We start from the raw sequence: 21,174 nt of genomic DNA on the forward strand, positions 1-21,174 counted from the left end.
GGGTTTACTAGCTGTAGAAAAAAAACGTTAAAAGCCAAAAACAGCAGCTTTAAAAACATCCAGTGTGCATGAGGACTAATAAAGAACCTGAGCAACTAATCAGAATATATAATCTGCTGGTCTGATTAAAACAAACTAAACTAAAATGTTGCTTCTGTTGCTCTGATAATTTGTAAATCAGCATGACTCTTTGTATTTGCAAGATTCTATTAGAACCACAGGATGAAAAGTGTCATGAACAATGCAGTAGGGACTGATATAAGAGTGTGAGACTGTGGGGTGTTTAGGTAGTTATTCATGGCCTAGTCAAAGTGGTATTAATTTTTATTTGGCCACTTCTTTTTCTTACTTTGTACAGCTACGAGAAGATGATTGGTGGAAAATACATGGGGGAGCTGGTCAGGCTGGTCCTCATGAAAATGGTGAATGAAAATCTAGTGTGTGGTGGAGAGGCCTCTGAAAAATTGAAGACAAGAGGGAGTTTTGAAACACAATTTGTATCTCAAGTAGAAGGGTAAGGACAACACACACTTGTACTGGAAACCATATTAACAGAAATAAGAATCTCAAATAGAACCATAATATAGGAACAAATATGATTTATTTGGTACTTGGCTTTAGTGCTGTTCTTGCTGTTTTTACCTTCTCTCCTAGTGAAAGGCTGATTATGGGTAAGCTCCAAGGAGCAGGGCCCTCGAACCCCTCGTGTATTGTATTGTATTGTTACTGTACTGTCTCCCATTATAATGTACAGCGCTGACCAAACTGTTGGCGCTATATACTGTATAATAATAATAATAATAATAATGGACATTTAGTGCATTGAGTAGCTAGAGGTATTATAATATTTATTTTTATTGTATTTTTTATTATAGCTATTAGGGAATAGGATACAGAGGAAGTACTCAATACTGCTGCCCCTTCAATATGACAATTTTTCAGACCCTTAAGTGTTTATTGACTAAGCTTAGGTGAGTGTAATCAGAAAAGCAGATGAGTGGTATAGTCAGGAAGGTTTTTTTTTACAGATCACAGAAATTGTAGGTTTCTTCAAAAATGGTCCAGGAAGATTATTTACATACTGTACCTTCTATAGCCTAATGTAATTCTATTCATCTTCTATCTCTTTCAGTCCTCAATTACTATCTATATTTCTTAATTGATCATCAAAGGACAAAGGATCAGTTGCTTTTGAGACCACTGCGTTATACTGTTGCTTTTAGGAGGAATTAGACACTGGCAAACAAAAAAGCTTCTGGCCAGCCAAATATAACTCCTCCCATTTCAACGTTGCTTCCATTTTTTTGCTAATGTAGGGACGTCTCTTCTCCTCAGTTACAGGTTCGCCCATTTATACTAGAAGTGTGCAGCATCCTCTTAGATAGCTGTGCTAGGTTAGGTTAATTTAGTTTGGGCACACTGCATTCAGTTGAGCTGTGTTTGATTATTTCTGTCTATTCTGTGTTTCACTGGCTGCAGGGTTGACTGCTAACCCCCCCCCCCCCCCCCCATCTGTCTGGAAAGGTTCTGGAAGATGGTAGACTGGGAGTGTAAAATAATATTTATGAAGCCCTGGCAAATCCCTAGGGAGAGTGTGCCCAGATGGTGGCTGGTAGGGTGTGTAAATACTCAGAGACCTGAAATCAGTGGCGTATCATCCATGGGTGCAGAGTGTGCAGTGAACACGGGCCCCTCGGGAAGGGGGGCCCAAAATGCCCTGACATACAGCACACATGGAGAAAGTAAAAAGTGGTCCATAACACTGCCTCGGGTCCTATGATTTCAACCAAAGGGGCCCAAGAGATGGGAGCATTGATGGGCTTTTTACTTTTGGCTCACAGACAGAGGCAGCCAGAGCCGCATTTTCCACTGCTAGGACTAAAGTACCGGCAGCTCAGAGATTCCAGGGGGTGAGGCTTGGTTACTGAGTGTGCTGTGTACTCGCTGCTAGTCTACAGTGTTACAGCTCCCTGCTCCCGATTGTCGCCTGTACATATGTGCAATGACCGGATACAGAAGAGGAATACTTATTTCATTAAGCTTAGTGAGGTTGGATTCAGTTGCAAACTAAGTCTGAGAAGGAAGACTTCCTCTTCTGTGTCCAGCAATTGCAGGTATGTGGGAGGGGGGGGGGGTCTTGAGAGGGATGAGCCAGTTACTTTATCAGTTAGAAGCTACTGACTGGTGTCTACAGGACAAAATGTCTGTGTGCACTGTGAGCATGTCTAAATATACTTGTCTAAGTATACTTTCCTACCATCTGCACTCTTCTTCCTGCACTAACTACCTACCGCCTTACACTCTGCACTCCCCTTCCTGCACTAACTACCCACTGCCATACACTTTGCAGTCCTCTCCCTGCAGTAACTACTCACCACCAGGGGCGGACTGACAACTCATGGGGCCCCCGGGCAATAGGGGATCATGGGGCCCCTGTGTCCTTGCCCAAACTCAAAAAAGCCTATGAAAAAGGTACCAGGGGCATCTCATGGGGCCCCCTACTGACCCCAGGCCCTTGGGCAGTGCCTGAGTTTTCAAATGGTCAATCCACCCCTGCTCAGCGCCATACACTCCACACTCCCCTCCCTGCACTAACTATCCACCACCATACACTCCGCACTCCTCTCCCTGTACTAACTACCCACTGCCATACACTCTGCACTCCCCTCCCTGCACTATCCACTACCATACACTCCGCACTCCTCTCCCTGTACTAACTAGCCACCGCCATACACTCCGCACTCCCCTCTCTGCACTTATTACCCACTGCCATGCACTCCGCACTCCTCTCCCTGCACTAACAACCCACTACCATACACTCCATACCCCTCTCTCTGCACTAACTACCCACCGCCGTACACTCCGCACTCCTCTCCCTGCACTAACTACAGAGGTATATGGATGAATATAGGAGAGGTCATGGATGTACAGAATGGTATATAGGAGAGGTATACTGATGTACACAATGGCATAGAAAAGAGGTATATGGATGTACAGAATGGTATATAAGAGAGCTATATGGATGGACAGGATGGTATATAAGATAGGTATATGGATGATTAGGATGGTATATAAGAGAGGTATATACAGTAGATGAATAGGATGGTATAAAGGATAGGTATATGGTTGACTACAATGGTATAAAAGAGAGGTATATGGATGTACAGGATAGTATATAAGAGAGGTATATGGATGTACAGAATGGTATGTAAGAGAGGTATATGGATAAATAGGATGAGATCTCCAGTGTCAAGCTTCCTCCTCTAACCTACATACCGAACTCTACACTCTCTTCCTTCGACCCTGTTACCACCAAGTAAGTTACCGAACTCCTTTCCAAGGCCCACTTCACCACCTGTCCCCTGGATCCTGTCCCCTCACGACTGTTGCAGCCTCCTTCCTGCTCTATCCTAAACTCTCTAACCCACATCTTCAACCTCTCACTCTCCATGGGCACCTTTCCCTCCCCGCTCAAACATGCACTGGTTACCCCCATCCTCAAAAAACCCTCAGTGGACACCACCTGTTTGAATAACTTAAGATCCATCTCCCTGCTCCCGTTTGCCTCCAAGCTTCTCGAGCGCCTTGTTCACAACCGTATGAACTGCTACCTCACCGACAACAACCTTCTTGATCCCTGACAGTCTGGCTTCCGCCCACAACATTCCACAGAAACTGCCCTATTAAACTCACTAATGACCTACTAACTGCTAAAACCAATGGCCATTACTCCATACTCGTACTCCTTGACCTTTCCGCTGCCTTTGACACAGTCGACCACCCACTCCTCCTCAGTAAACTCCACTCCATCGGCCTCTGTGACTCTGCTCTCTCCTGGTTCTCCTCTTACCTTTCTCAGCGCACTTTCAGTGTCACATACAACTCCTCCTCCTCCGCTCCGCTTCCTCTTTCTGTTGGGGTACCCCAAGGTTCTGTTCTTGGGCCCCTCCTTTTCTCTCTCTATACCTCCTCCCTGGGCCAACTGATAACCTCCCATGGCTTCCAATACCACCTCTATGCTGATGACACCCAGATCTATCTCTCCACTCCCCAGCTCACCCCCTCAATCTCCTCACGTATCACAAATCTACTAAGCGACATATCAGCAAGGATGTCACATCACTACCCTAAACTCAATCTTTCAAAAACTGAGCTTGTAATATTTCCTCCTCCCCGGTCCCCGGTCCCCCACTCACGACTTTTCAACTAAGATCAACAGCACAACCATTGGTCCTTCCCCTCATGCCAGGGTGCTAGGAGTATCCTAGACTCTGAACTCTCCTTTGGGCCCCACATCCACACACTGGCTAAATCCTGCCGCCTCAACCTTCAGGAACATTTCCAAAATCCGCCCCTTCCTGACCAATGACACCACAAAACAACTTATCCACGCCTTGGTTATATCCCGCCTCGATTACTGCAACTCCCTCCTCACTGGTCTACCGTTACACAAGCTATCCCCCTTCAGTCTATTATGAATGCTGCTGCTAGACTCATACACCTTACCAACCGATCAACGACTGCTGCCCCTCTCTGCCAATCCCTCCACTGGCTTCCACTAACCCAACATATAAAATTCAAAATAATAACCACAGCTTACAAAGCCATTCACAACACTTCCCCTAGAGACATCACCAACCTCATCCACAGATACCGCCCAAATCGCCCACTTCACTCCTCCCATGATATCCTCCTTTCTAGCTCCCTCATCACCTCCTCCAGGACTTCTCCAGAGCCTCTCCCATCCTCTGGAACTCCCTACCACAGCACGTGTGGTCAGTCCCCACCCTGTCTGCCTTTAGGCGATCTTTGAAAACTCACTTCTTCAGGGAAGCCTACCCCACCTCCACCTAAGAACTCTACTTGAATCATCTCCGCCAGATCATCCCCCGCAGCTATCACCTTTTGTATCACCTCCCCCTTCCTTTAGATTGTAAGCTCCACGAGCAGGGCCCTCCTATTCCTTCTGTACTGAAATGTATTGTAATTGTACTGTCTCCCTTATATTGTAAAGCGCTGCGCAAACTGTTGGTGCTATATAAATCCTGTATAATAATAAATAGGATGGTATAAAAGAGAGGTATATGAATGCACAGGGTGGTACATATATATATATATATATATATATACACAGTATCTCACAGAGTTCAGGTAGCCTATACCCCTTGCCCTTTGGGAATGGGTGGATTAGACAACTCATGATCCCGGGCATATGATGTATAAACTATCCTATTGCCACTGGCAAGCTGTATTGTGCTCCAGGTTAATGGCCGTTATCGGCACTTACTGCGCATGCGCGAATCGCTCGTAAGGAGCGTAATATCATATCTTCCTCTTCCTTTATATGCCCTGGGGGATGATATACCCATCGTGAGTCCCTTTAACCCATTAAGGTTATTTTTTAGGATATTACTGCTTCATCCCTTGTATGATTGATCCTGTCCAGGAGCCAGCTTACATGTCCTGGTATTTTCCTGTCTACACACTGTATTGCCTTCCATCATCTGCAATGTGCTCCAGTAAAATGGCCGCCGTCCACGCACATCGCGCATGCGCAAATCGTCCGCGATGACGCGACACGGCGGGACTGCGCATGCGTGGCACACGCTATTTAAGAAATGTCATTACAGGAGGCACACTCCCTTTGATAACGTGCCATCGCACGAAATGCGTTAGAGAGGTGCCTTATACCCTGTGACGTCACACCGCATGGCCCCTGTGGACGGCCGGTGGCCATTTTGGAATTCCCTGCTACCAGCTTCTCACTACACATGTGAGGAGTATTTTTCAGTTATCTGTCTATTTTTCCCTTGTGGATAATAAAGTACTACACTATCAGAATCTTCTGTTGTCTTGGCTCGTTACTTCCAAGCCCCCCCCTCCTTCAAGGCTTATTGGGATGATCTGGTGGCCACATCATGATTGGTTAGACTCCCCCCGGTGGCGAGACGACTACACGTCCTCTGATATCTGGTGACCCTGAGGTTGTGATGTTTGCCCAGCTGATGCAGGCCAGATGACCACTCTGTGATCCAGTTCCAGTTTTCAGTAGCCGGATGACCAGGAGTTGGTTAACACTCAAATGCGCATTATCATTGCGCTTTCTGGTTAGTGCAATCTACACTCATTTCTGTGGGAGGAATATGGTCACAGAAGTCACTTATTGTGTCACCTTTTTGCCTTGAAATTCTTTATATTATGCACCGCAAGAACAAGATTTTTTATTCACCATCATTATTATTCCTGGACTTTTTAGATAATTTCTAAGATCTATTTCAGTATTAAGTGGTGTTCACTTTACCAGTTATTACATGCACTGTATGACTATTTGCATGCATCATTGTATTTATTAGCGCTGCATGGTTGTTTGATACATTTTCTTTTGAGGCTGCTGGTGTTTGCCTTTCATGCTAGTCGCTCTTTGGTTGTTTATCCAGCGCTTGTATCTTTTCTGTTTTTATATATATATATATATATATATATATATATATATACACAGTATCTCACAGAAGTGAGTACACCCCTCACATTTTTGTAAATATTTTATTCTATCTTTTCATATGACAACACTGAAGAAATTACACTTTGCTACAATGTAAAGTAGAGTGTACAGCTTGTATAACAGTGTAAATGTGCTGTCCCTTCAAAATAACTCAACACAGCCATTAATGTCTAATAAGATATATTAAAATATTTACAAAGATGTGAGGGGTGTATTCACTTCTGTGAGATACTGTATATATATATATATATATATTTACAGCGCTATAGAAGTACCTGAAATAGATAAATATGTACCACCCTATGCATTCATATACCTCTCTTTTATACCATCCTATTTATCCATATACCTTTCTTATATACCATTCTGTACATCCATATATCTCTCTTATATACTATGCTGTACATCTATATCCCAATACATGTAAATTAATTGGTTTATGTGAAAGTCATAGCGTCTACAAATGGCAGTATATATACTGTAACTTTTATTTTATTTTTTTACTAGTAATGGCAAGGATCAGCAACTTATAGTGGGACTTCGGGACTGCAGTGGGCATTCTGACACTGGGTGGGTTCTGACTAACTGCCATTGCCATCCCAATAACACTAATACAGTGATCAGTGCTAAGAAAAAGCACTGACACTGTACTAATGACACTGGGCAGGAAGGGGTTAACATCTGGGGCAATCAAAGGGTTAACTGTGTGCATGTTTTACATAATGTGCTGTGTATGTTTTACTAGGGAAACATGCTGCTGTGCAGAGAAATACACAGCAGCATGTTATTGCTGGCAGGAGAGAGACCTGTGTTGTTTACACAGAGGTCTCTCCCCTGTCAGTTCTACTCGGTGATCTCCGGGTGCCGACGGAAAATCTACAGCCAGGACCCAGTGATTGATATCTGTAGTCGCCAATGGCGGCATGGGCAGGGCAGCGCATGCCCCCTGCCTGCAAAAGCAAATCGCATGTACTGTATATACGTGATTTTGTGCAGCCCTACTGCCCTGTAGCACTTCCGGGACCCTGTGATGTCATGTCCGGCCCAGCGAGAGCGAGGCTTGGAACGCATTTCATTATTTGGATCACACAGGCTATGCAGACTGGTGCCAGTTAGCAGGACACCCTGACATGTGAGAGTAACACTATATGTTCATATTGCAATGAATTGAATAAAAATGCTACACTTAGAACCTTTAAAATCCCTCTGGTTTATTTGAGCCACTTGGAGCACCTATTTATTGTTAAGGAGAACCTGAGATCGGTAGTCTACACATTGCTGATATCTAGTGATTATCTATCTGGGGCCATTATCTGAGATTTGCTGATGACCGGGAGGAAAATCCTGAGAGAGCAAGAGGTGGACCTCCTACATATATCATAACAATGTGATTTTTGACCACCTTAATCAGGGTCAAAAATCTCTGATGGGTGAGAAATTCACTTAACCACTTCAATACAGGGCACTTTTACCCCCTTCCTGCCCAGGCCAATTTTCAGGTTTCAGCGCTATCACACTTTGAATGACAATTGCGCGGTCATGCAACACTATACCTAAACTAAAATTTTATAATTTTCTTCACACAACTAGAGCTTTCTTTTGGTGGTATTTAATCACCGCTGGGGTTTTTATTTCTTGCTAAATCTGTTATAAAAATTTGCAAATAAATAATTGTTCTTCATAAATTTAGACCAAGATGTATTCTGCTATTTATTTTGGTGAAAATTACCCAAATCAGTATTTATTATTTAGTCTGTAGGAAAGTTATAGAGTTCACAAACTATGGGATATATCTGAAAATTGATCAATCCTGAAGTACTGACAGCCAGTCTAATTTCTTGAGGCCCAAAAATGTCTGAACAGTACAGATATCCCTCAAATGACCCCTTTTTGCAAAGTAGACAGTAATTTCATAAGAGGCAAGGAGAGTTTTTTGAAGTTTTAATTTTTTTGTCATCATTTTTAGAAAAATTAAGAAGTTAAAAAAATATTTTCAATATTTTTTTTACATGCTGTCACCAGTGCAGTACATCATCAGCACATAACTGGTGTGGCGGTGATCAGGGACACTGACTGGTGACACTACGAAAAAAAAAAAAATTGATACTTTTTAAATTGTTTTTTATTTTTTAATTTTTTTATGTTTTATTACATTTTTTTTCTCTTTTTTTAGGATTTTCTTTTCATATTACACTATGACCAAAGTAGTATAATGTTACCATAGTAACATTGTACTACTATGGGGAAGTGATCAGTATTTATTTATTTTTATTTTTTTTTACACAATTGGCCACAGCTAATCACGTCACAGATGGGCTGTGATTGGCCCAGCCTGTGCATGTGATTGCTGAGACCATTCACAGTTAGACACACTTGTATACAATGGATGGCATGAAAGGAAGCCATCCATTGTATACAACTGTCATGTGACCTGCTGTGATTGGTCACAGCAGGTCACATGGTACTTGCATTGGGGCCGGTACACGGCCGGTGACAGATCTCACCACAGTGCCGCCCTGCGGGCACGCGCAATCCACGATCCAGGAAGGAAGTCATATGACACCCTTCCGGAGGGATGAGGTGTTCGCCCGGACGTCTTTTGACTATAGGCCGGGTGGCAAGTGGTTAATCCGCACAAGGTGAAAGCGCACAAAGATTTCACTTACAGCAACATACTTTGACGGGACTGTCACTATCAATATTGGGAATGTTATCTCACATTGACTAATGTAATATGTGCACTATTGTATAGATTTAATTAGGAATGCTATAAGGTACAGAGAGATATTTTGTTGATCACATGTTATGTGGTTGCACGATTGATTTTCAGTTTAAAACACGCCCACTGTGTGTTTCCCATTTTTTATTTTTTTTGTTGCCTAGGGCCCACTTTGATCTTGCATATGAGCCCAGTGATTTCATGATACGCCCCATCCTGAAATAGTTTTTTTTTTGTCCTGGAGGAGGACACAGTGGCCTGGAGGGCTGCTGCCCTTCGGGGCAGATTTGCCATGTGTCTGCTGTTCAACGAGGTCCCAGCTATGCTAGCTGGGGGGGGGCTTATTAATGGTGAAAATTGCTGAAACTTACTGAGGGACTTTTTGTCTGGGGATCTTGTCTAGTATCACTGGAAAGGGGTGGAAGATATTGGAAAACCAACTATCAAAGGACATTAGTGAGCACAGACTGATGTGAGAGATCTCTGAGACTGTGTGCGGTAGCCATCCCTCTTGTGCTGGAGTCAGCGTTGCTCAAAGGGAACATTGTGTCTGGTTTCCTGAAAAGTTCAGTCCAATGAATGCTTTTGCAAGGCTCAAATCTTTAAGAGGAAAATTAGTGTCCTCAAGTTTATGCTAAAATTGCTGGAGTATCCCACAATTACCTTGAACCTATCCAATTTCAAGTTTTGCACTAAAGCATCAGAAAAGCATATCCCTGGACTGTTGGGCCAAGAGAGTGACTGTGACTGTGTGCCTGGCTGGGGGGAAAAGTACAGGAAAAGACCCTAGGGACCTTAAAACTGAGCTCCTGCAAGACTGTGTTTTTATTGTTGCCAATTTTTTTTCTTTGTTTATGATCCACTCCTAATGTTGCTGTTCTAAAAAGTGAAATATCATGGGTGTGGGAAAGATTATATTTGGCTGGCCAACAGCTTTTTTTGCTTGTTTGTGTTCAATTCCTCCTAAGGGCAGAAGTGTAACCAAATGGTGTCAGATTCAATTGATCCTGTGCCCCTAGAGGATCTCCAAGAAAAGGATTTTACAGTGAGTACAAAAATCCTGTTATTTTCTTCCTCAGAGATTCTTCAGACTTTAGACAGACTTGCAACATTCTGCGAACACTGGGCATGCAGCCCACATTGGCCGATTGTCAGGCTGTGCGCATGGCCTGTGAAAGTGTGTCCACACGAGCGGCTGTTATGTGTGGTGCTGGCCTGGCTGGTGTTCTTAACCGAATGCATAAGAACCGAGGAGATGACATTCTGAAGATCACAGTGGGAGTGGATGGATCCGTTTACAAGCTCCACCCTGCGTAAGATAACTTTTGTACTTTTATAATAAGATTTTTCAATGTGTCCACTGTATGCTGATTACATATACAATGGGGAAAATAATTATTTGATCCCCTGCGGATTTTGTAAGTTTGCCCACTTACAAAGAAATTAAGGGTCTATACTTTTTATTGTAGGTGTATGGCTAAAGACCTGGTGTAAGAGAGAAGGATTTGGGTTTCTAGAGCACTTTGTTGACTTTTCATTGGGGTGCAACCTATATGCTAAGGATGGTTTGCACCTAAATGGAAGGGGGCCTGAGAGGTTTATGGGAAGGCTGGAGGAGTATTTAAACTAGGATCGAGGGGGGAGGGAGAATTATATTATAACGGGGTAGACAGATCAGACATGGGTCAGTACTTATTGGTTGGTGGAATGGGGAAAGATGGGGGAGGGCTATGGCAGATGATAAGAAAGTCCCCATGTTACAAACAACCAGTGGAATAAGTACCATTTGTATAAAAATAAAAAAATATGCAAAATACGTGTGCACAAGGTGTCAATGAATTAAAGTGTTTGCTCACCAATGCCAGAAGTCTGCCAAGCAAAATAGGTGAGTTGGAAGCTTTGGTGCATGAAGAGAACTATGATTTCATTGGTATTGCTGAATCTTGGCTTCATTCTTCACATGACTGGACCATTAATATTTCTGGCTATGTTCTCTTGTGGAGAGACAGGGTAAATAGGAAAGGTGGTGGTATCTGTCTCTATGTGCAGGGCAGCTGTTAGATATCATGGGGCCCCGTACAGCCTACCTTACAGGGCCCCACCCCCCCACCGCCAGAGAAAATATCAAAGTTATATTTATGGTAAAAATTACACTAAAAATATTATTAATGTACACAATCCCAACAAAATTCCTGTTAAATCTAATTGATAAAACTGTACTGAGTTAATAAATAAAGCTGTGTGAGTAATTGAGGTCTTGGGGCTCATTCATATGGGTGCTGTGGCCTGTAGAGTGGGAATCAGTGGTTTGTTTATGTGGCTGTCGCCTCTTGGACCCGTTTGCAGGCAACCTATGTTACACTATGGAAAAGCTGCAGGTCCTAATTTGACAAGCATATGGGTGCAGGTGTACAGCCCTGAACACAGACAGTGAGCATTCAGGGCCATTTCCCCACACCTGCACACCTGTCAGATTAAAATCTGTGTTTATACAGCTGCTGTGTCCTCATAGCGTACCTGGTAGCTCCAGCCACATGAACAACCCACTCATTCATGCTGTACAGGCTAGAGGACCTCTGTGAATGTGTGTCATTTTTGACAATTTTTTTTCCTCAGCCCAATAATTTCAATGGGCTGCCTAACGTGTGGGAACATGCAAAAATACTGCAGGCACATTATTTTAAAAGTTTGTTGCACCTAACCACACAGTAGTGTAGTACCATGCATTTTGGTGGCTGTGACTGCATCTGTGTTTACTTGATGTGTGGAGGTGCAATTAAGTATTCATGGTACCTGCGCACATCTGCAAAGGGCATTGCTATCCTTTGCTGTGCAGGAAAATGCATGCTATTGCATGCGTTTCTACACCACAAATGGTGTGAACAAGTCCTAAGGGCCGGTTCATACTATAGAAACGCAGTCTAGATGTGTTCCAGATGTGCTTTTGCATGCACGTTTTTTTCTGGTGCTTTTTTGATGCGTTTTTGACACGTTCCAGTGCATTTTTTAGGCATTCCAGTTAATTTTTACCCCTCTTTTTCTTCAATTCGGGACATGTGCGTTCCAGTGCATTTTTGGTGTGCTTTGGTGTGTTCTGCTGCATTTTGTATGCATTTTACCGTGTCACAGAACAGTTCTGTGCAGAAAAAATGCAGCATGTTCTACTTTTTTTCTGCAACTGGAACGCACTGCAACTGCAAGCACTGATGTGAACTATGACATTGACAACCACATAACCTACTTTCTGTGCATTTCGGATGCAGGAAAAAAAGAAACTGAAATGCATGTAGTGTGAACTGGCCCTGAGGGTCGGTTCACACTATAGGAATGCAGTCCAGATGCGTTCTGGATGCGTTTTTGCATGTGCATTTTTGGTGCTTTCCGGTGCATTTTTTATGTGTTCCAGCACATTTTTTTATGCATTCCAGTTCATTTTTCCCTCTTTTTATTCAATTTAATAGGGACATGTGCATTCCAGTGTGTTTTTGGTGCGTTCCAGTGAATTCCGGTGCATTTTACTGCATTCCAGCACAGTTATGTGCAGAAAAAATGCAGCATGTTCTACTTTTTTTTCTGAAACTGGAACACACTGCAACTGCAAGCACTGATGTGAACTATGACATTGACAACCATATACTCTACAGTCAATCTATAATCAAGATTGTAGATCTGCATAAGGCTGGAATGGGGTAAAAGACCATCAACAAGAAGTTTGGTGAGAAGAAGACAACTGTTGGAGTGATTATTTCCAAATGGAAGAAATATACAATAACCATCAATTGCCCTCAGTCTGGAGCTCCATGCAAGATTTCGCCTCATGGGGTAAGGGTGATCATGAGAAAAGTGAGGGATCAGCCCAGAACTACACGGGAGGAGCTTGTGAATGATCTCAAAGCAGTTGGGACCACAGTCACCAAACAAACCATTGGTAACACAATGCGCTGCCATGGATTGAAATCCTGCAGCACCCACAAGATCCCCCTCCTCAAGAAGGAACATGTACAGGCCCATCTGAAATATGCCAATGAACATCTAAATGATTCAGAGAAGGATTGGGAAAAAGTACTGTGGTCAGATGAGACCAAAATTGAGCTCTTCGGCTTTAACTCGACTCACTGTGTTTAGAGGAAGAAAAATGCTGACTATGACCCTATAAACACTATCCCTACAGTCAAGCACAGAGGTGGAAACATTATGCTTTGGGGCTGTTTCTCTGCTAAAGGTACAGGCCAACTTTGCCGCACTGAGGGGCCAATGGACAGGGCCATGAATTGTAAAATCTTGGAAGAGAACCTTCTTCCACAGCCAGAACACTGAAGATGGATCATGGATGGGTATTCCAGCATGACATTGACCCAAAACATACCGCCAAGGCAACAAAGATGTGACTCAAGAAGAAGCACAATAAGGTAATGGAATGGCCTAGCCAGTCTCCAGACCTTAACTCCATAGAAAATGTATGGAGGGAGATGAAACTTCAAGTTGCCAAGCAACAACCAAGAAACCTTAAGGATTTGGAGAAGATCTGTAAAGAAGAGTGGACCAAAATCCCTCCTGAGATGTGTGCAAACCTGGTGTGTGCAAAACTACAAGAAGCGTCTTACCTCTGTGCTTGCCAACAAGGGTTTCTCCACTAAGTACTAGGTCATATTTTGCTTGGGGATCAAATACTTATTTTACTCACTGAACTGCAACTCAATTTATAACATTTGTATCGTGTTTTTTCTGGATTTTTGGTTGATATTCTGTCTTGATATATCATTTAAATTCCACCTATGATAAAAATTATAGAACCTTCATTTCTTTGTAAGTGAGCAAACTTACAAAATCTCCAGGGAATCAAATAAATATTTTCCCCAGTGTAACTGAAACTACATTGTAGGCTAAAATGCCAGCCTATTAATATGCCTCCCAAATGTCTGAGATACAAAAGATGAATGCCTTTTAGCACAAATTGTAAAAGCATATTGCCTTTAGTTCCTGATACACTACTCTTGTGAGACTTATAACATAGTTTTATCTGACAGGTCATAAATCTACTAAGATCTGACACTAGTGGGCTAATGCTATATTACTTTTTTCTTTTTCAGTTTCAAAGACAGATTTCATGCTACAGTTCACAATTTGACTCCATCTTGTGAAATAACCTTCATCCAATCAGAGGAAGGAAGTGGTAGGGGAGCTGCTCTGATATCTGCAGTGGCTTACAAAATGGCTTCTCTTATTGGACATTAGCCATTGTACCACTCTCTCTCCCTGGATGCCTGTTTCCATACCTCCTCCCAAGATCTACTGAGACTTTATAAATCTGTTTACCAGAGCCAAATCCCATAGAGCCTCCAGCAAAGAGTTCTGTAAATATGAAGGATGGCTACTGAACTGCCACAGAACAGAATTTTGTTCCCAGCTTAAGTGCCACTCAATACACTTGCAGAACAATGTTGCATCATTCAGTCCTACCAGAATGATAAAGTCACATCTGTAGTGACTAACATTTACCAATTAGCACTCAGATATGGCCACCTAGACTTTGTTGAATTTAATGTGTTTTTAGAAAGAATTTCTTTCAAAATTCTGCAGCACCTTGCAATGGCCATGTGGACAGACTCACATAAGTAATGGTCTTTTACCTCAAGAAAAGTGGATTACATGAATCTTTATACTTACAGATTTAAAGAAAACAGGGACAGAATACTACATGTGATAATGTTTTAAAGAAAAAAGATTAGTATATTGAGGAATTTCTGTGGTAGGAAAGACTGACTTCTCTATATAAGTAGTATCTCTCCTCTGGAAATTCTCAGGTAATTACTTACAGTTGGTCTATTCTCATGTACCACCCTGACAGAACACAGTGGAATAACCAGTTTACAGACAATGAAGGCCCAATCAACTTTATTTTTAGCATCCCACCAAGAAAGCCGGACAAGAAATTATGTCATGCATCCAACTCTATGCATTATTCCAGCTTCAAAGTAATGGCTGCAAATTATAAAGCAGGGTATGTGTGATAAAATTGACTCACACAAGGGAAAGAACATGGGAATGACTGCAGCTAGGAATTCAGTTTCAAGTATTTCTCATTCCTAAGGCCAAAATCACACTTGCGAACTGCCCCGACAGCAATTACTTGCGACAACCACAGCAAGGGTTCCCTGCGATTAGCTGCGAACGTCCCATTAAAATAAAAGGACACTGCCAGCTCCTGCAGCTTATTGTGGCTGCCCGCATGTAATCAATATGCAATAATCACTGGCAAGTGATCAGCCCTGGATGCAGACAGTCTGTATCCAGGGCCGATCACGTGCAGGCAATCGCTGAATAGTGAGCAGCTGCATTTAACTGCAGGAGCCAGTCTGTATTCAGGGCCGATCACTTGCAGGTGATCGCTGAATAGCTATTACATGTGAGTGGCCACAGTAAGCTGCAGGAGCCAGTCTGTATCCAGGACCGATCACTTTCAGATGATCACTGAATAGTGATTATATGTGAGTAGCCTCAATTAGCTGCAGGAGCCAGTCTGTATCCAGGACCGATCACTTGCAGATGACCACTGAATAGTGATTATATGTGAGTAGCCTCAATTAGCTGCAGGAGCCAGTCTGCGTCCAGGGCCGATCACCTGCAGATGATAGCTGAATAGCAATTACATGTGAGTGACCACAATTAGCTGTGGGAGCCAAAGCCTCCTTTTGCTTTCATTGGGGCTGCCTTCTGCAGTTATTCGACTCGGGTCCCTCTGCTGGGGTTCTTGCATGTAAATGCTGTTGGGCTAATTTGCAAGTGTGAATGTAGCCTAAAAAGCAGAATAATAACTATGTGATACAACAACCATGCAATGCTTTAACACCATCATTGTCTTCTATGACTTCAAATTTGACATATCTACTGTATTATACACGCACTGCCCACTTAATTAGGTACACCTGTTAAATTGGTTGGTAACACAAATTGCTAATCAGCCAATCACATGGCATCAACTCAGTGCATTTAGCCATCTAGATGTGGTGAAGATTAACCTCAAACCGAGCGTCAGAATGGGGAATAACGGGGATTTGAAATGACTTTGAATGTGGCATGGTTTTTGGTGACAGATGGGCTGGTCTGAGTATTTATAAACTGCAGATCTACTGGGATTTTCATGCACAGCCATCTCTAGGGTTTACAGAGAATGGTGTGAAAAAAAGAAAATATCCAGAGAGCTGCAGTTGTGTGGAGGAAAATGCCTTGTTGATGTCAGAGGAGAATGGTCAGACTGGTTCGAGATGATAGACAGGCAACAGTAACTCATGTCAATATGGACCAAAATCTCTGAGGAATGCTTCCAACACCTTGCAGAATCTATGCCACGAATAATTAAGGCAGTTCTGAAGGCAATAGGGGGTCTAGCAAGGTGTACCTAATAAAGTGAGAGGTGAGTGTATACAGTTGTGTTCAAAATAATAGCAGTGTGTTGGAAAAAAATGAATAAAACTCAAAATCCTTCTAATAGCTTTTATTTCCATACACACAAATGCATTGGGAACACTACACATTCTATTCCAAATCAAAACATAAGGAAAAACAGATCAAATTTGTGTTGTTCCTCTAAAAAAATTGAAGAAAAGTGAATATTAGACTGTTCAAAAAAATAGCAGTGTTTGTATTCTTCTTTACAAACTCAAACATTCACTATATAAACTGAAAAAATGGTTGAAGATTTTGCTTTCCTTTGAACCGCTTAATGAATATTTAGTTGTATAAGCACTGTTTCTGAGAACTGCTGTACATCTGTGTTGCATGGAGTCAACCAACTTCTGGCACCTGTGAACAGGTATTCCAGCCCAGGATGATTGGACTACATTCCACAGTTCTTCTCTATTTCTTGGTTTTGCCCCAGAAACTGCATTTTTGATGTCACCCCACAAGTTTTCTATTGGATTAAGATCCGGGGATTGGGCTGGCCACTCCATAACGTCAATCTTATTGGTCTGGAACCAAGATGTTGCATGTTTACTGGTGTGTTTGGGGTCATTGTCTTGTTGGAACACCCATTTCAAGGGCATTTCCTCTTCAGCATAAGGCAGCATGACCTCTTCAAGTATTCGGATGTATTCAAACTGATCCATGATCCCTGGTATGTGATAAATAGGCCCAACACCGTAGTATGAGAAACATCCCCATATCATGATGCTTCACTGTCTTTACAGTGTACTGTGGCTTGAATTCAGTGTTTGGGGGTCATCTGACAAACTGTCTCCGGCCACTAGACCCAAAAAGAACAATCTTACTTTCATCAGTCCACAAAATGTTGCGCCATTTCTCTTTAGGCCAGTCAATGTGCTCTTTGGCAAATTGTAACCTCTTCAGCACATGTCTTTTTTTCAACAGTGGGACTTTGTGGGGACTTCTTGCAGATAGCTTGGCTTCACATAGGCGTCTTCTAATTGTAACAGTACTCACAGGTAACTTTACACCTTCTTTGATCTTCCTGGAGCTGATTGTTGGCTGAGTCCTTGCCATTTTGGCTATTCTTCTATCCATTCGAATGGTAGTTTTTCGCTTTCTTTCACGTCTTTCAGGTTTTGGTTGCCATGTTAAAGCATTTGCAATCATTTTAGCTGAGCAGCCTATCATTTTCTGTACTTCTTTATATGTTTTCCCCTCTCCAATCAACTTTTTAATCAAGCTACGCTGTTCTTCTGAACAATGTCTGGAACAACCCATTTTCCTCAGAATTTCAGAGAGAAATGCAGAGAGAATTTGCTGCCTTCCTTCCTTAAATAAGGGCAATAATTGCCACCTGTTTTTCAAAGAATGAATGACCTCACTAATAGAACTCCACACTACTATTATTTTGAACGTGCCCCTTTCAATTAGTGATTCAATTACACAGAATCAGCAGCATGCATGTCATGACTGTTGGGTCTGTTGGATTTCTATTTCTCTACTACACCTGCTAGTAAATTATTTGCCATGTAGAAATATAATTTCTACCAAAAACAGTGATTGATCAGGTTAGTGATGTCTGACTGCTATTATTTTGAACACAACTGTATATTTCTTTATATGTTAGTGCCAAAGCTACACTATGATCTGCAACAGTTTCAAGAAATAGAACAAAAAAAAAAATCATGTATTGAACTCTAGGCAAACAGTTAAATTAACAGATTAAATACGTATAAGGGAGCTGTTTTACCTGCAAAAGGATTTGTTTCTCTCTAACCAGTTCTGAGATATATACTGCTCAGCCACACTATACAGCCCTATCTGGCAGATAAGGAGATTTAATTTTTCTCTGCCTTGATTTAGTAACACTCACAGGTCTTCTCCCAACCCCCACCCTAGACAGAAAGGAGAAGCAGCAAACTTATGAGCTTATTTCTATGTTCACTCTGCATTTTCCTTTTAGTCCTCATGCACACTGGACGTTTTTACAGCTGCTGTTTTTGGCTTTTGACATTTTTTTCTACAGCCAGTAAACCCCCCAGCATGTTATCCTATGTGTCCATGCACACATAGACTGTATTCAGCGTTTTTTGGAAGGGATGTTTTTTGGCTGGAAAAAAAACCCAGGACTAGTGGGTTTCTAGAGGAGTTTTTTAGCTGTAAAAACGCTGTAATGCTGAAAAATGTGGCAAAACACGGTAAAATGCTGCAAACCGGCATTTTTGGACTTTTTTTGACCGAAAAAATGATAAAAATCGCAAACGTGGAAAAACGACGCTAAAATGCTTGGTTGGTGTTTTTAAGTTTGTTTTTGTGCAATAACATTAATTGATGTTAAATTAAATGGTAGAGTAATGTAGGTTTTTCTGGTGGTCATGTCATTATTTTGTAATCACTATATAATGCTCAACTGAAGATATACTGTACAGTTTAACCACTTGCCCTCCAGTGGATTTACCCCCCTTTACCCCCCTTCCTGACCAGGACATTTTTTTTGCGATATTGCGCTGTGCTACTTTGACACTTGCGCAGTCATGCAATGCTGTACATGACTGAAATTTATGTGGGGTTTTTCCCCATAAATAAAGCTTTCTTTTGGTAGTAGTTGATCACCTCTGCGGTTTAATTTTTTTGCGCTATAAACAAAAGAAGAGTTTTTGGAAAACAAATTTTGTTTGCAGCGGCTCCGCTAGAATCCCTGTCCCTCCTGTCCTGTCGGTAACAGTAAGATATCTAATAGAGGTCATAGAGGGCAGGGGGGGAATTGATATAAGAGGGATATCTCTCTACTGGAGGTCAGGAAGTGGGGGGACAGGGGCACTGATATAAGGGGACTGTAAGCTAGAGAGGGTGAGTAAGGCGGGTGATGATATAAGGGGACTGTAAGCTAATGGGGGTGTGTAAGGCAGGTGCTGATATAAGGGGACATTGATATAATGAAGGTCTCTAATGGGGGATGCCAACTGCTAATATAATGGTTGCTGACCAATCATTAGATCAGCTGTCAGCACCCCCCATTAGAGACCTTCATTATATCAAAGTCCCCTTATGTCAGCACCTGCCTTACACACCCCCATTAGCTTACAGTCCCCTTATGTCATCACCCGCCTTACTCACCCTCCTTAGCTTACAGTCCCCTTATATCATCACCCACCTTACACACCCCTATTAGATCAGAGTCCCTTTATATAGGTTGGTCTCTAAGGGGGGTTTGCTTATATAAGGGGACTCTTATCTAATGGGGGTCTGTAAGGGGGGTGCTGATATCCCACATCAAAGTCCCCTTATATCATCAACTACCTTACACACCCCCATTAAATCAGAGTCCCTTTTTATTGGTTGGTCTCTAAGGGGGGTTCGTTTATATAAGGGGACTCTTATCTAATGGGGTTTGATGTGGGATATCAACACCCCCCTTACAGACCCCATTAGATAAGAGTCCCCTTATATAAGCGAACCCTCCTTAGAGACCAACCGATATAAAGGGACTCTGATCTAATGGGAGTGTGTAAGGTGGATGATGATATAAGGGGACTTTGATGTGGGATATCAGCACCCCCTTACAGACCCCCATTAGGTAAGAGTCCCCTTATATAAGCAAACCCCCTTAGAGACCAACCAGTATAAAGGGACTCTGATCTAATGGATGTGTGTAAGGTGGGTGATGATATAAGGGGACTTTGATGTGGGATATCAGCACCCCCCCTTACAAAGTCCTCTTATATCAGCACCTGCCTTACAACCCCCATTAGCTTACAGTTGCCTTATATCATCACCCACCGTATACACCCCCATTAGATCAGAGTCCCTTTATATCGGTTGGTCTCTAAGGGGAATTCGCTTATATAAGGGGACTCTTATCTAATGGGGGTCTGTAAGGGGGGTGCGATATCTCACACCTCAAAAAAAAGATTTTTTGTTTTTAATTTTCAAAATGTAGCTTAACCTCCCTCAATATTAACTGCTTCCCACCCTCTAACAGTACATTTACTGCAGGCGGTTGGCACAAGCAGGCTGGATAACTTACATGTACATCATCCAGCCTGTTCTGGGTTAGGGGCGCGCATGTATTCTCTCCCTGCTGATTTGCGCTGACTCTGGCTACAGCAGCATTTTGTCAGCAGATCCTGGCCAATGATTTTATGGCTGAGACCTGCTGATCAGCTGTAGCCAATCAATTCTTCAAACCAAAAATAGGGGGTTATTTACTAAAAATGGATAGTGCAAAATCTGGTACAACTCTGCATAGAAACCCATTAGCTTCCAGGTTTTATTGACAAAGCTTAATTGAACAAACTGAAGTTAGAAGCTGATTGGCTACCATGCACAGCTGTACCAAATTCTGATTGCTCCAATTTTAGTAAATCTCCCCCCTAGTGTCTTTCTACAGCAACTCATTTCGAAAGTTGTGATGAACTCCATATGATTAGAAATGGTATTTAATCACACAATATATGCATATTGCATACTACAAAAAGAAATGGCCGTTTTCCACTAAAATGTTCGAGTTTTTCTTGGAAAGGTG

General features: G+C 42.3%; 1 protein-coding gene and 1 long non-coding RNA gene across 2 annotated transcripts in view; one reads left to right on the forward strand and one right to left on the reverse strand.

Annotated features, from left to right (window-relative positions):
- The window catches only part of GCK (glucokinase), a 42,978-nt gene extending 28,504 nt beyond the window's left edge, over nucleotides 1-14,474 (forward strand). The window contains exons 7-9 of the mRNA XM_089692398.1: nucleotides 359-514; nucleotides 10,301-10,534; nucleotides 14,312-14,474. Coding sequence (XP_089548524.1) covers nucleotides 359-514; nucleotides 10,301-10,534; nucleotides 14,312-14,456 — 535 coding nt within the window. The 3' untranslated portion in view covers nucleotides 14,457-14,474. The remainder of the gene's footprint in view (nucleotides 1-358; nucleotides 515-10,300; nucleotides 10,535-14,311) is intronic.
- Nucleotides 1-21,174, reverse strand: part of LOC149450023 (uncharacterized) — a 103,238-nt gene that overhangs the window by 65,667 nt on the left and 16,397 nt on the right. The gene's annotated exons all lie outside the window — the stretch shown is intronic.

The sequence above is a fragment of the Staurois parvus genome, unplaced genomic scaffold (genome assembly GCF_062004578.1).
Source record: "Staurois parvus isolate SC_StPar_1 unplaced genomic scaffold, SC_StPar_1.0 ptg000586l, whole genome shotgun sequence".
Taxonomy (NCBI): domain Eukaryota; kingdom Metazoa; phylum Chordata; class Amphibia; order Anura; family Ranidae; genus Staurois; species Staurois parvus.